Raw genomic sequence first — 15,205 nt, forward strand, 5'->3', positions numbered from 1 at the left:
ATGAGCCACCACGCCCGACCCAGAATTAATTTTTATATCATCAGGTATAAAACCCTTGTCCAGAGGGCACAAATACAGACGTTGACTTCAAATTCTTGGTCATGTCACACTATATACTATCCTGCAGATTTTCAGTAGATCCTTTTACTTATCTGTTCACACTTGTTTTGTGCATTTCTTCGTCATGCTGAATTCCTGACAGGTTTGTATAAACCATGTTGTGCGGAGACAGCTTTTTCCCTCTGAGCTGATAAAGTTTATAAAATGTACACATTCACTCAGGCTAGAAACGAAATCATGACTAACTTGGATTCTGTATGTATGCCTCTCTTGAGAATCAGTTTGGCTACTTTGCCCCACACACCCATGGGTGGGCTAACAGGCACAGATGAACAGGGGCCAGCAGAAAACACTCACGACCAGCAGGCACTAGGCATCCAATCTAGTTCATGTATTTCTTTCTTTTCACTCAGTTGTCCTAAAACCACCAGCCCATGTTCCTTGCTGCAAAAATTGCCAGGTCATGAGTTAAGTCATAAAAAGTTGGATGCTCAACTTTTTTCTGGCTTTATAGATGTGCGTTTTGCAGACATGCAACATTAAAGACAATTTAGCTAGGCCGGGCATGGTGGCTCATGCCTGTAATCCCAGCACTTGGGGAGGCAGAAGCAGGAGGATCACTTTAGGGCAGGAGTTCAAGACCAGCCTGGGCAACACAGCGAGACACTATCTCTACAATTTTTTTTTTTTTTTGAGACGGAGTCTCGCTCTGACGCCCCGGCTGGAGTGCAGTGGCCGGATCTCAGCTCACTGCAAGCTCCGCCTCCCGGATTCACGCCATTCTCCTGCCTCAGCCTCCACAGTAGCTGGGACTACAGGCGCCCGCCACCTTGCCCGGCTAATTTTTCGTATTTTTTAGTGGAGACGGGGTTTCATCGGGTTAGCCAGGATGGTCTCGATCTCCTGACCTCGTGATCCGCCCGTCTCAGCCTCCCAAAGTGCTGGGATTACAGGCTTGAGCCACCGCGCCCGGCCTACAATTTTTTTTTTTTTTTTTTTGAGACAGAGTCTCACTCTGTCACTCAGGCTGGAGTGCAGTGGTGCAATCTTGGCTCACTGCAGCCTCTGCCACCTGGGTTCCAGCAATTCTTCTGCCTGTAGCTGAAACTACAGGCACATGCCACCATGCCCAGTTAATTTTTGTATTTTTAGTACAGACGGGATTTCACCATGTTGGCAAGGCTGGTCTCAAACTCCTGACCTCAGGTGATCCACCTGCCTCAACCTCCCAAAGTGCTAGGATTACAAGCATGAGCCACCATGCTTGGCAAAATCTTTTAAAAATTAGCCAGGCATGGTGGCACACACCTTTAGTCCCAGAAGCTCGGAAGGCTGAAGCAAGAGGATCACTTGAGCCCAGAAAATCAAGGCTGCAGTGAGCTCTGATTGTGCCACTGCACTCCAGCCTGGCAACAGAGCAAGATTCTGTCTCAAAAAAAAATTACCATGTGATTTATCAATTCCACTTCTGGGTGTATACCCAAGAGAATTGAAAGCATGGTCTTGAAGAGATATTTGTGCACCCATGTTCACAGTGCATCATTCACAAGAGCCAAAAAAAGCAACCCAAATGCCCATTGATGGGCAAATGGATAAACAAAATGCGGTATACACACAATGGAATATTATTCAGCCTTCAAAAGGAGGGGAATTCTGACACATGCTACCACCTGGGTGAACCTTAAGGACATTATGCTAAGCTAAATATGCCCATCGCAAAAAGACAAACACTGTATGAGTCTATTTCTATGACATGCCAAAGCAGTCAGATTCACAGAGATAGAAAGAATTGTGGTTGCCAGGAGTTAGGGAGAGAGCAGAATTGGGAGTTGTTTAATGGGTATAGGGTTTCAGTTTTACAAGACAGAAAGAGCTCTTGAGATTGGCTACACTTAAAAATGGTTAAGATGGTAAATTTTATGTTATGTATATTTTATCACAATTAAATTTTAAGTTCTAAGTAACGATCTTTCTCTTTGACACTAACGTGAAAAGCAATCTCCTACTTGCCTATTTCTCCATACAACACTGAAAAGATGAATAGGCAATGGCCATGATTTGATCTTGTTCACCATTTTCTCTCCTTTCTTAAGCAGTGAGTCAAGGGTGAGAAGCATCCTGTGAACTGCCGTGTGCTCTGTGAATACCGCCCTGCGAGCATCAGCCTCTTTAGCCTGAGTGCACCATAAGTAGTTAGCCCATCCTACTGATGCAGGGCAGGCAAGCTCCAAAATTGGGGCTTAGCCAGGGAAGGTTCTTAGCTTTACTCAGGAAAGGACTGAAGAGTGAGCCTGTGGTGGAAGAAAGCATGTTTATTGAAGCAGCAGTGGCAGCAAGGTGGCTGTTCCTTGCAGAGCAGGATGACCCACAGGCAGTGAGCCCACAGTAGCAGCCAGTGGGCTGCTGGCTAACTGTACTTATACTGACTTTTAATTACATGCAAATTAAGGGGCGGGCTATTCAGAACTTTCTGAAAAAAGAGTGGGGAGTTTCCAGAACCATACGAGGTAACTTGCTGACCGTTGCTATGGTGTGTTACAATGGCATTTGTAAACTGTCATGGCACCACTGGGAGTGTCTTTATGCTAATGCAACACAATAGCCAACCCTGAAAATGCAAACGTAATAAATGTACACAATAACATACAAAGGAAGAAGATCAGAAAATAACATCTCATCGGCCAAGTGCAGTGGCTCCCACCTCTAATCCCAGAACTTTCAGAGGCCGAGGCGGGCAGATCATGAGATCAGGAGTTCGAGACCAGCCTGGCCAACATGGTGAAACTCATCTCTATTGAAAATACAAAAATCAGCTGGGCGTGGTGGTGCATGTCTGTAATCCCAGCTATTCCAGAGGCTGAGGCAGGAGAATCGCTTGAACTTGAACCTGGGAGGCGGAGGTTGCAGTGAGCCAAGATCATGCCACTATACTCCAGCCTGGGTGACAGAGCGAGACTTTGTCTCAAGAATAAATAAATAAATAAAAATGGGCATGGTGGTGCACCCCTGTACTCCCAGCTACTTGGGAGGCTGAGGCAGGGGGATCACTTGAACCCGGGAGACAGAAGTTGCAGTGAGCCGAGATCGTACCACTGCACTCCAGCCTGGGCGACAGAGTGAGACTGTCTCAAAAAATAATAATAATAAAATAAAATAGAAAACAACAACTTGTTGCCTGAACTTAGACAAGAGCCCACTGGAGTCCCTGGAGTCCATGTGCCACACAATTATTAAGGCTGCAACACTATTTCTGTGCAAATCACCAGTTTCAAATGTTTGAAATGTATGGGTTTCTTGCTCTTTTTATCTAAAACCTATCACTTAGAAGACCGTCACTGACCACCAGTGGTTCGTGGAACACATTTTGAGAAACACCACTCTAGGGTCATTTTTTTTTTTTTTTTTTTTTTTTTTTTTTGTTTGAGACACGATCTTGCTCTGTTTCCCGGGCTGGAGTGCGGTGGTCCAATCACAGCTCACTGTATCCTCAACCTCCCAGGCTCAAGTGATCCTCCTGCTTCAACCTACAAAGTAGCTGGGACTACAGGCACATGCCACCATGCCTGGGTAATTTTTAAATTCTTTTGTAGAGACAAGATTTCAATATGTTGCCCAGGGTGGTCTCAAATTTCTGAGCACAATCCTCCTGCCTCGGCCTCCCAAAGTGCTGGGATTACAGGCATGAGCCACTATGCCCAGCCACTAGGGCTGAATTCTTACAAAGTCTCATCATCTGACTCCCTATCTGGGGAAACTGCATAATAGTCGTCCTGGGGACTCAAAAGCTACAAAATCCACAGGGATTTTGGACCCTCTGCTGATGTACAGGAGAGAGATTTTTGGCTGGAGGTAAAGGGCCACTTTCCACCTTCCCTTCAAATCACTCAACCGCCTCCCTTCTGTTTTTCTAATTGAAATATCCACACAGCCCGGGTCCCTTGCTGGTGACAGCTGCAAGTGGCATCACTCCGAGGACAGGAATAGCTTGTCCTGTGTGCCCCCAGCTCAGTGCCAAGAACCATGATGAACTTTATGCCAGGATGGTGACATAATAGCCAGAATGACCTTACTGTGGGCAGTAGCTCTCAACGTGGGATCCCAAAGTGCTCTTCAACCACTCACAGACAGTGTGCCCTTCAACATATCCTAGGACTTGTAGGAAACGCTTGTGAGTATTGGTCACTCCAGAGACCTTTCCAGGTGGAAGAGTAGCCACTGGGGGGTTGTCCCTTCTCTATTCTATGCCCCTCCACCCGACAGCTCCACCAGCACCAGCCCTGAGAGTGGAATGAGCAGATTAAGAGGTCAGGTTACTCCCAAGAGGGATATTCACAACCCTACTCTGGTTAACTTCTTGTCCTGGCCCGCTGGTCAGGGTCCACCATGGTAATAAAGAGACCCCATAGGTCATCCTTCAGGACTCACATCCACAGAAGGCTTTTTTTTAGACCTTTGACATATATCCCAAGAGTGGTAGATGCGTCTTTTTGTGTATGTTTTAATTTATTAACACAAACATTTAAAGTACACTTTAAAAAAATCATGTCATGGCATTTCTTCAGTTACTATATTCGTAACCTCAAAAAATAGAAGTGGTTGGGTGAGCTGCAGCTGCACCAGGGCCATGCCCCTCCCTAGAGGGCGCTCCTCACTCCCAGCCAGCCATGCTGCCCCACGCGGGAGGCCAGCTCTGCAGAACCCAGCGTGCAGGCATCTCACTCCCAATTCAGCCTGGGAAATCGGAACTGAGAGCTCCACAATGAAGCCATGAGCTGATGCTGACATGACACTAATTCACTGGAAACGAGGGTGATAGGGGACGCAGAGCCTCTCATGCTGCGTGCCCTGAAGCCCACCCTCTGGGATGGAAGGGGACTTCTCCCACGAAGCTGGAGAGTTCAGACACTGTCCTGAGGGTAATGGGGAGCCGTTGAAGACAGGTGGGGATGAGCAGTGGGTTCAGAACTGTATTTTAGAAAGATGAGGCCGGGCGAGGTGGCGGGCGCCTGTAGTCCCAGCTACTCAGGAGGCTGAGACAACAGAATTACTTGAACCCGGGAGGCGGAGGTTGCAGTGAGCTGAGATCACGCCATTGCACTCCAGCCTGGGCGACAGAAAGAGACTCTGTCTCAAAAAAAAAAAAAAGAAAGAAAGAAAAGAAAAGAAAAGAAAGATCATTCGTGCCAGGCCTGGGGTATTGTCCATGTATTTCTAGGTAGAAATTGCAAGTCAAACCCTTTGGGGAACACAGCAGGGACCCTGTCCAAAGGGTTTCCAGTTGGAACCTTGACAAGACAAAGGCCCATTCCCAAGCAAGATGCTTTCTCCCAAACACAGGAAGCAGGCTGATCCCAGCCTCTCTCTGAGGTGGGATGGTTCTTCCCCCTCAGGCCTGACAGGTGAGAGTAAGCAAGTGGGGAAACCTCGCAGGGGAGAGGAAGTCCAAGGCAAAGAGGAGATGATTTCTCACTGGGCGGGCTGGGGGTCTATGTCCCGTTTTCTGGAGCAATTTGTCCATTTGCCTCCTCCATCATTTGCTTGTACTGACGCTTGAAGAAGCCAACCTGGGGGGAGGATGGAGAAGAAACTCAGGAAGTCCATTCAGTGGAAGACAGGAAAAGAGATGACTGAGGGAGAGGGGTCACTATTTCTGGAATCCTTGCTAGGTTCAAAGCACTGCACTAGGAACTTTACATGCATCGTGTCATCTAGATTTAGCCAAAATTCTTTTCTTTTTGAGGTGGAGTCTCACTCTGTTGCCCAGGCTGGAGTGCGGTGGCGTGATCTCGGTTCACTGCAACCTCCACCTCCTGGGTTCAAGCAATTCTCCTGCCTCAGCCTCCTCAGTACCTAGGATTACAGCCACCTGCCACCATGCCCAACTAATTTTTGTATTTTTAGTAGAGACGGGGTTTCACCGGATAGGCCAGGCTGGTCTCTAACTCCTGACCTCAAGTGATCCACCTGCCTTGGTCTCCCAAACTGCTGTGATTACAGCCATGAACCACCACACCTGGCCTAGATTTAGCCCAAATTCTATGAGCTGGGTAGAATCACTTTCACATTGAGAAATCAAGGCCCAGAGTGGAGCAGACACTGGCCTATGGTCAAAGACAAAAAGAACCTGTGGTGATGTCGACATTCAAACCCAGGTCTGTGCTTTTATATGATAGTCTGCTGTCAAGGGAAACATGTAGAATGATGGAGAAGAGCGGGAAAGAAAGGGAGAAAGATTAGAGGAAACCTGGGAATCACAAAGTGGGGGGCCATTGGGGACAGGTGACATTGCAGGTGGGAGGCAGTTTCTCATATGAAGTGACCCAGTAAGAAAGTGCCTTCAGTGGGCTCCTTCTCACTCTGCAAAAAGAGCGGGACCAGATGCTGGTGGTGTCAGGAGTGGCATAAAACACTCACTTTGTACAGTGCTGCTGTGATGAGCGCCAGCAGCAGCAGACCCCCAATGGAGCTGCCTACGATGAGGGGGGTGGGGTTGTGGATCTCGTACTTTTCCAGCACCGTTGTCGTCTGAAGTGGAGGTGACCCCGTCAGAGCACTCCCGTCCTCCTGCTATCCCAGACTCCTCCCAGGCTCCCCAACTTTTAACTCCCTCTCCTCCTTCCCCAGGCCCTGCTCCAAGAGGTGAGATGCAGCAGCACCCGTGCCCTGAGGGACAGCTGTCTTGCCCAGAGACCTTCACCCTCCTCCCCCAAGGCTTGCAAACCCCCACCCAGCACCGCGGATGTAGCCCTAGGGGCCCTCTGTCCAGCCTGGTCACTGCCCCCGACACGGTCTCTACCTGAGCTCTCATAAATGCCTCCTGTCCTGGAAGCTGGGAGTACACGGATGTGTCGAACGTAATTTCAGCCACACTCACAACCGACACCTTCTTCTGCGATGTCTGCAAAGGGGTTGGGGGAAACCTGTGGAACTGGCTCTGGGGGAGGCTCAGAGCTCCAGGGATGCCCTGGCTTGCAGATGGGCACAGACATGCCAGGTCCCGCCTGAGTCTGGGGCATGGGCTCTGTCGTTGCGCCCACACACCTGGCGGACCCAGCCAAAACTGAGGTTGCCCTTCAGGGTGAAATCCAGCTCCTCCTGGATGCTGAAGGAGGGGATGTCACAGCGGAACCGCAGGCAGCCAGCAATGGAGCAGTCCTGGGGGCAGATATATAGCATGGGGCTGAGAAAGATGAGTGTGAAGGTGGGAGGCAGCATTACACAGTGTGATTTGAGGGCAGTGGCCACATCCGAATGCAAGAGGGTACTTCAGCAGGATGGATGTGGAATATGAACGCCTGGGTCAAATTCCTCTGATGTGTGGCCTACAGTGAGGGCCAGCCCAGAGCCCTCCTCACCAGCACGGGATTCTTCTGAATGTGTGCCAGGAAGTCAGACGCTGGGGGTGCAATTTTCTCTGAGGAGCACCGCAGGGATGGGTTCTGGGGAAAATGCAGAGAACAAGTGTCTCAGCTTGGACATCAGAGACTCACATGGGGCACAAGGAATCCAGGTAGAAAGGGCATTCGTGGAGGAGCCACATGCAGTCCTTGGGTACCTGGGGGTGGGAGACCTCCACCTCCATCCACACAGCCTCCTGGTTCAGCTCCACAGGCACCCAGAAGTTGATGCTGACAGGCAGGTCCCTCTGTCCCAGGTTATTAACCTGCACAGAGGGCGCTGAGGGCAGAGCCCACGCCAAAGCCCACATCCCTCCCCAGTCTCCGGCTCCCAGCCTCCCACCCCAGCCCAGGCTCCTGCGTCTCCACCACCTGCCTGGTATCTGTGCATGGCCACACGGCTCTCCTTCTCCTCAGAGTCTGAGAAGTTGAGGTACTTGGTGGATTGTTCGTGGCTGGAGAGAGAAGAGGCATAGGTGGATGTGAACTACCACAGGGCATCTGCAGAAGGTGTTGGCTAGACCATGAGAGGACAGGTGGTCGGTGGGGCCTTGGCGTGTCCTGGAATGAGGGCTGTGGCTGAGTTCGGTTAAAAGAGAGTTTAGAGGCCAAGCGCGGTGGCTCATGCGTGTAATCCCAGCACTTTGAGATGCTGAAATGGGGGGATCACCTGAGATCAGGAGTTCGAGATCACCCCGGCCAACATGGCGAAACCCTGTCTCTATTAAAAATACAAAAATTAGCCGGGTGTGGTGGTGTGCGCCTATATTCCCAGCTACTCGGGAGGCTGAGGCAAGAGAATTGTTTGAGCCCGGGAGACAGAGGTTGCAGTGAGCTGAGATCATGCCACTGCATGACACAGCAAGACTCTTTCTCAAAAAAAAAAAAAAAGAGAGAGACTGAGGGAGAGAGTTCAGAGGCCAGGCACGGTGGCTCACGCCTATAATCCCAGCACTTTGACAGGCTGAGACAGGCGGATCACCTGAGGTCAGAAGTTCAAGATCAGCCTGGCCAACATGGAGAAACCCCATCTCTACTAAAAATATGAAAATTAGCCAGGTGCGGTGGCGGGTGCCTGTAATCCCAGCTACTTGGGAGACTGAGGCACAAGAATTGCTTGCAGCCAGGAGGCAGAGGTTGCAGTGAGCAGAGATGGTGCCACTGCACTTCACACAAGTGCTAATTGGCTGAGTACAGTGGCTCACACCTGCAATCCCAGTACTTTGGGAGGTCGAGGTGGGAGGATCACTTGAGGCCAGGGTTCAGGATCAACCTGGGCAACATAGTGAGACCCTGTCTCTACAAAACAATTTTTAAAATTAGCCAGGCATGGTGGCACACATCTTTAGTTTCAGCTACTTGGGAGGCTGAGGTGGGAGGCTCGCTTGAGCCCAAGAGCAGTTCAAGGCTGCTGTGAGCTGTGATCACATCACTGCACTCCAGACTGGGCAACAGAGCAAGACCCTGGCTCTTAAAAAAAAATGAGTGCAAAGAGCTCATAGCTGCCTGCAGAAGAGGCTGCCAGTAGGGCTGGGTAGTCGGTGCAATGAACGGAGCAGAGAGCTCTGCCACTGACCGCAGGACAGCAGGGGCCAGGGCCTGCCCCTCTGCTTTCCTTCCAGCCCTTTGTGGGGATGTAGGATCCCAGGGCTCTGTGGGACACAGCACAGGGTTGGGGTGACCCAGGCTGACACTGTTGACGAAATGCTACTGAGCATTGCCCCTTCCCAGTCCCCCACATGCCTCCCTGGGGGCCCTTTTCTCTCATTTCCTTGGTTTTTCCAGGCCTGGGGCTCGGAGGTGAGGGAGGGGCCATAGCAGACTCTTTATGAAGTCTCAGTTTAACACCTCCTGAGCCCGTTTTGGGCACAAGCCCGGAGACCCAGTGGGCAGCTGGGACCCCCAACGGGTGGCCAGTCTCACCACTGCCTCACTGCTTCACTCTTCCGGCACCTGTATAGTCCAAACGCCAGCCCACTACGCCTACTCTGAAGCCTCATTCCTCCTCTGCCAATTTTTTGTAGAGATGGGGTCTCACTATGTTGCTCAGGCTGATCCTGAACTCCCAGCCTCAAGCGATCCTCTCACCTCGGCCTCCCCGCAAAATGCCCCAACCTGGCACTCCCTGTGCCCCAACCCACAGAGTCACATCTGCTGTGTGTGGCCGAGCTGTGGACCACACATGCCTAGAGGAGGTGGGGCCTGCCTGTGGGTCCCCCGCTAAGGGGTAAGAGAGCCTGGGGCACACCCCAGCACACCAGCTCAGAGCATGCACCTGGCTGGGAGCCTCCACGTGTGCAGGTGCAGGTGAGAGTGGGAAACACCAGGCACAGGAGAACATCCAGCAAGGCACACCCCACAAGGGCGAGGGTTCATGTCTGGTTTTGATCACAGGTAATGGGGGCTCAGTAAATCATCGATGAATGTCGGATGAATGTGTGGAAAATAACCGCTGCACCATGCCTGGCACACAGCAAATTCGAGGAAGGCATTGGCTGAAGGAAGGTGTCTGCTGAAACACTTGACCTTTTAGTTTCAAACACCTTATCTCATCCTCTCTGGCAGCACTTCAAGGCCTTTTTTTTTTTTTTTTTTTTGAGATGGAGTTTCACTCTTGTCGCCCGGGCTGGAGTGCAATGGTGCAATCTCGGCTCACTGCAACTTCCACCTCCCGGGTTCAAGCGATTCTCATGCCTCAGCCTCCCAAGTAGCTGGGATTACAAGTGCCTGCCACCACTCCCGGCCAATTTTGTATTTTAGCAGAGATGGGGTTTCTCCATGTTGGCCATAGCCAGGCTGGTCTCAAACTCCTGACCTCAGATGATCCACCCGCCTCAGCCTCCCAAAGTGCTGGGATTACAGGTGTGAGCCATCACACCCAGCCAGCCCTATATTTTTATCCAGCTTCTCCCTGACATACAACCTCTGTGGCAGGCAGGTCATCTGTCCCTATCCTTCCCCAAGGGTACTGGGAAGAGGAAGAGGGGCTTCTAAAAGCCCTGCAGGATACAAGTGTATTCCCAGGACAAGAAGAAATGTCCTGTCCAGATGCCAAGGGCCCCTCGATGCTGTGGATGCTTCCGTGTTAACTGAGGCCTCTCCTTACAAGGGGTCCTAGCCCCATCTTGGAAACGCACATCCCCTGCGCCCCTGCAATACGGAACCACAGTGGCCCTAGATGGAATTCGGGCTTGGACCAGGATAACTTTGCTCCCCAGTGAGGCTTAGAAGAATATCAAAGGTAGGGACATGTCTCGTATCTCCTGGGGAAGCCAAGAGAATCTTGGTGCTTTTGAGAAAGGCTTCAGTAACCTCTATTAAAACTGGGATATAATGATAATAACATTACAATTATTATCATAACTAGCCCACAATAAACACTTGTTGACAGCCAGACATGATAGCTCATGCCCATAATCCCAGCACCTTGGGAGGCCGGAGTGGATGGATCACTTGAGGTCAGGAGTTTGAAACCAACCTGGCCAACATGATGAAACCCTGTCTCCACTAAAAATACAAAAATTAGCTGAGCGTGGTGGTGCGTGCCTGTAATCCCAGCTACTCCAGAGGCTGAGGCAGAAGAATCACTTGAACTTGAACTTGGGAGGCAGAGGTTGCAGTGACCCAAGATCACGCCACTGCACTCCAGCCTGGGTAACACAGCAAGACTCCATCTCAAAAAAAAAAAAAAAAAAAAATGGGCAAAGGATACCAATAGACACTTCTCAAAAGAATATATATGGTGTTTCAGTAATAAAACATTAACAAAAAAGTAAAAAAACAGAACATTATACATGGCCAAAAAATGTATGAAAAAATGCTTAGCATCACTAACCATCAGAGAAATGCAAATCAACCAAAATGAGAAACCATCTCACACCAGAGTGAATATTATTAAAAAGTCAAAAACAGCAGATGCTGATGAGGCTGCAGAGAAAAAGGAACCCTTACACACTGTTGGTGGGAAAGTAAATTAGTTCAGCTACTGTGGAAAGTAGTTTGGACATTTCTCAACAAACTTAAACACAGAGCTACCATTTGACCGAGCAATCTCATTAGTGGATATATCCCCCTTTCCCAAAATAAATCATTCTACCAAAAAGAGACATGCACTCATATGTTCACTGCTGTGCTATTCACAATAGCGAAGACATGGAATCAGCCTAGATGCCCATCCGTGGGATAAGGAAAATGTACATATACATGGGGCATATACACCCACGGAATACTATGCAGCCACGAAGAGAATGAAATCATGTCCCCTGCAGTAACATGGATGGAGCTGGAGTCCATAATCCTAAGCAAATTAGCGCAGGAACAGAAAAGTAAATACCGCATGTTCTCACTTACATGTGGGAGGTAAGCACTGAGCAAACATGGACACAAAGATGGAAACAATAGACACTGTGGACTAGAGGGTGCAGGGAGGGGCATGGGCTGAAAAACTACCTATCGGGTTCCATGTTCACTACCAGAGTGGTGGGATTTGTACCCCAAACCTCAGCATCATGCAATATTCCCATGTAACAAATCTGTACAGGTGCCCCCCAATCTAACATCAAAGTTGAAATAAAAATTTAGAAAATAGGCTGGGTATGGTGGCTCATGCCTGTAATCCCATCACTTTGGGAGACCGAGGCAGGTGGATCACCTGAGGTCAGGTGTTGGAGACCATTCTAGCCAACATGGTGAAACCCCGTCTCTACTAAAAATTCAAAAATTAACTGGGTGTGGTGGCGCGCACCTGTAATCCCAGCTACTCAGGAGGCTGAGGCAGAAGAATCACTTGAACACGGGAGGCAGAGTTTGCAGTGAGCCGAGATCGTGCCATTGCACTCCAGCCTGGGAAACAAGAGAAAACTCTGTCTCAAAAAACAATAATAATAATAAAAATTGAATTAAAGATAAAAGGAAACAAAAACCAAAACAAAACAAATGTGTTGACTGGTAAGTGCTGCTGGCAGTATTATCCACCACACAAAACCTACCACATCTCATGTTCAGCTGCTGCAGGGGGCAAGAATCACCCCCATCCGGGTCAGAGAGAAGAACCCTTTTTCCTGCGGTGGGGTACCTGCTGACCTGCTAGCCACAGTGTAGACGGCATACTTCAGCGGGAGCGCCAGCTGGAAGGTGGTCTTGTTCGTCCTGGGGGTGTTGTTCTCACTGGAGAAAGAGGAGAGACCCAGTTGCCAAAGGCCCCAGAGGAGGAGAATGGGGTGTGAGGCTGGAGATGAGGGGCACTGCCCCTGGCCTGGCCAGGCTCACCTGCTCACATTGGCTGTCAGAAGCAGCCGGTCTCCCAGGACAGCCTTGGGGGAGACGTCAAAGGTAGCCAAGAAGGTGATCTGAGGAAAAGGAACTGAGAGGTCACAGAGCAGTAAAGACAGGGTGGGGCAGGGGAGCGGCAAGGGGACAGAAGCCAGGCTGACCTGGGCGCCACCACGGAAGATGAGGTGGTTGATTCTGCAGCTGGTAGTCCAGGTGCCCTGGCTTCCAGCTGGGGCGCTGTCACATGTCAGGCGCAGGGAACGCAGCTGCCCCTGTTTCTAGGCATGAGAAAAAGTAGGCGAATATTAGTTGAAACTGAAAGCAATGGCAAAAACCACAATTACTTTTGCACCAACCTAATATAACAACATTCCAAAGACACGCCATGAAGTAGTGATGAAGCTTCCTGGAGCCCGCCTTAAGCTTATGTTTTTGTTTGCTTGTTTGTTTTTTGAGACCAGGTCTCACTGTGTCACCTAGGCTAGAGAGCAGTGATGCAATCACAGCTCACTGCAGCCTCAAACTCCTGACCTCAAGCCATCCTCTTGCCTCAGCCTCCTGAGTAGCTGAGTACAGGCACACACCACCATGCCTGGGTAATTTTTTTAACTTTTTTTTTATAGATGGGATCTCACTATGTTGCCCAGGCTGGTCTTGAACTCCTGGCCTCAAGCCATTCTCCCACCTTGGCCCCCAAAACACTAGGATTACAGGTATGAGCCACCATGTCCAGCCAAGGTTATGTTTTTAAAAGCTCCCCCATAGCTATCTGGTCAAACTTTCTTCCAAAGTAGAAATCTCAACTGTATTAAAATGTTCACCTTTTTATTGTTATTTTAAAGGCCTCTTATTATGGAAATTTTGAAACACATTCAAAAATAGAGAGACTGGAAAATCAATTCCCATACAGGCATCACTGATTTTAAGTAACCAACATTTTTCTACTCTTGTTTCTAGTATGTTCTCTTTCTGAACACTTTAAAGCACATTCCGAACATCATATTGTTTCATCTGGAAATACTTCAGTGTATACCACCAACAGATAAGGGTATTTTAAACATAACCACAAGATCCAACAAATCACAAAATGCCAACAAAATTAACAATTACTCCTTAATATACCAATATTGGTTATGTTCTATTTTCTTAGATTGTCTCCAAAAATGTTATTTTACAGCTCATTTGTTAAAAGCAATATTCAACAAAGGTCCACACATTACATTTGGTTGATATATCTAGGAGCACTTTCATTGACAGGGATCACCCCTCACATGCAAGAGATGGCCCTTCCTGGTGCGTTCTTTTATACATTAATCAAAATGCACTTCCGTTAGGAATATTAGACTAAGAGAGACAGCAGAAATAACAACCAAACATCATATGTGGACCTAGGTTGAATTTTGGTTCAAATAGACCAGAAGTAAAAAGATATTTTTGAGACAATTACAGAATTTTGACTATGATCTTAATACCAAGGAATCACTTATTTCACTGGGTGTGATAATGGTGTTGAGGTCATATAAGATGTCCTCATTGTTCAGAACTATAGAGTGTGTCTTTGTCTGTTCCCTGCTGCTGTAACAGATTACCACAAACTAGTTAGTGTATCAATAGAAGCTTTGTGGTTCTGGAGGCTGGGAAGTCCAAGAACATGGCACCAGTATCTGGTGAGGGTCTTTGTGTTGCATCGTCTCACAGCAGAAGGCAGAAGAGCAAGAGAGTACATGTGAGAGTGAGAGGGAAAGGGGGCCAAACTTATCCTTTAATTAGAAACCCACTCCTGAGCCAGGCTCCATGGCTCACGCCTGTAATCCTAGTACTTTGGGAGGCCAAGGCAGGTGGATCACTTGAGGTCAGGAGTTCAAGACCAGACTGCCCAACATGGTGAAACCCCATCCCTAGTAAAAATGCAAAACTTAGCTGGGTGTAGGGGTGGGCACCTGTAATCCCAGCTACTCGTGAGGCTGAGACACAAGAATTGCTTGAACTCGGGAGGCAGAGGCTGCAGTGAGCCAAGATCGTGCCATTGCACCCCAGCCTGGACAACAGAGCAAGACCCCATCAAAAAAAGAAAGAAGGAAAGAAAGGAAGGAAGGAAGGAAGGAAGGAAGGAAGGAAGGAAGGAAGGAAGGAAGGAAGGAAGGAACCCACTCCTGAAATGACTAATCTACTCTGGAGATAATAGTACTCATCCATTCATGAGGGCAAAGCCCTCATAACCTAATCACCTTTTAAAGGTTTCACCTTTCAACACTGTTGCATTGGGAATTAAGTGTCTAACACGTGAACTTTGGGTGATGCATTCAAACCATAGCAGAGTGAATAAGGAGGAGTACAATGACCCCCATGTCTGAGATTTGTTTTAAAATACTTTAGCCTGTCAGGCACAGTGGCTCATGTCTGTAACTCCAACACTTTGGGAGGCTGAGATGGGAGGATTGCTTGAACCCAGGAGTTACAGAGACCAGCTTGGACAG

The 15,205-nt window shown here is 48.9% G+C and overlaps 1 protein-coding gene across 10 annotated transcripts in view; it reads right to left on the reverse strand.

Moving 5' to 3' along the window:
- Nucleotides 1-15,205, reverse strand: part of ITGAX (integrin subunit alpha X) — a 35,596-nt gene that overhangs the window by 2,169 nt on the left and 18,222 nt on the right. The window contains exons 21-31 of one of the 10 annotated variants that reach the window (XM_009196316.4): nucleotides 12,890-13,006; nucleotides 12,726-12,805; nucleotides 12,540-12,623; nucleotides 7,834-7,912; nucleotides 7,616-7,723; nucleotides 7,416-7,499; nucleotides 7,102-7,215; nucleotides 6,857-6,958; nucleotides 6,475-6,585; nucleotides 5,531-5,624; nucleotides 4,543-5,164 (exon numbers count right to left, since the gene is read on the reverse strand). In XM_009196316.4, coding sequence (XP_009194580.2) covers nucleotides 5,547-5,624; nucleotides 6,475-6,585; nucleotides 6,857-6,958; nucleotides 7,102-7,215; nucleotides 7,416-7,499; nucleotides 7,616-7,723; nucleotides 7,834-7,912; nucleotides 12,540-12,623; nucleotides 12,726-12,805; nucleotides 12,890-13,006 — 957 coding nt within the window. In that variant the 3' untranslated portion in view covers nucleotides 4,543-5,164; nucleotides 5,531-5,546. Of the gene's footprint in view, nucleotides 1-4,542; nucleotides 5,185-5,530; nucleotides 5,625-6,474; nucleotides 6,586-6,854; nucleotides 6,959-7,101; nucleotides 7,216-7,415; nucleotides 7,500-7,615; nucleotides 7,724-7,833; nucleotides 7,913-12,531; nucleotides 12,624-12,725; nucleotides 12,806-12,889; nucleotides 13,007-15,205 lie in introns of those variants that run through there. The other 9 variants (XM_009196318.4, XR_002519203.2, XM_021931909.2 and 6 more) reach the window with 9 other exon arrangements.

The sequence above is a fragment of the Papio anubis genome, chromosome 18 (genome assembly GCF_008728515.1).
Source record: "Papio anubis isolate 15944 chromosome 18, Panubis1.0, whole genome shotgun sequence".
Lineage (NCBI taxonomy): Eukaryota > Metazoa > Chordata > Mammalia > Primates > Cercopithecidae > Papio > Papio anubis.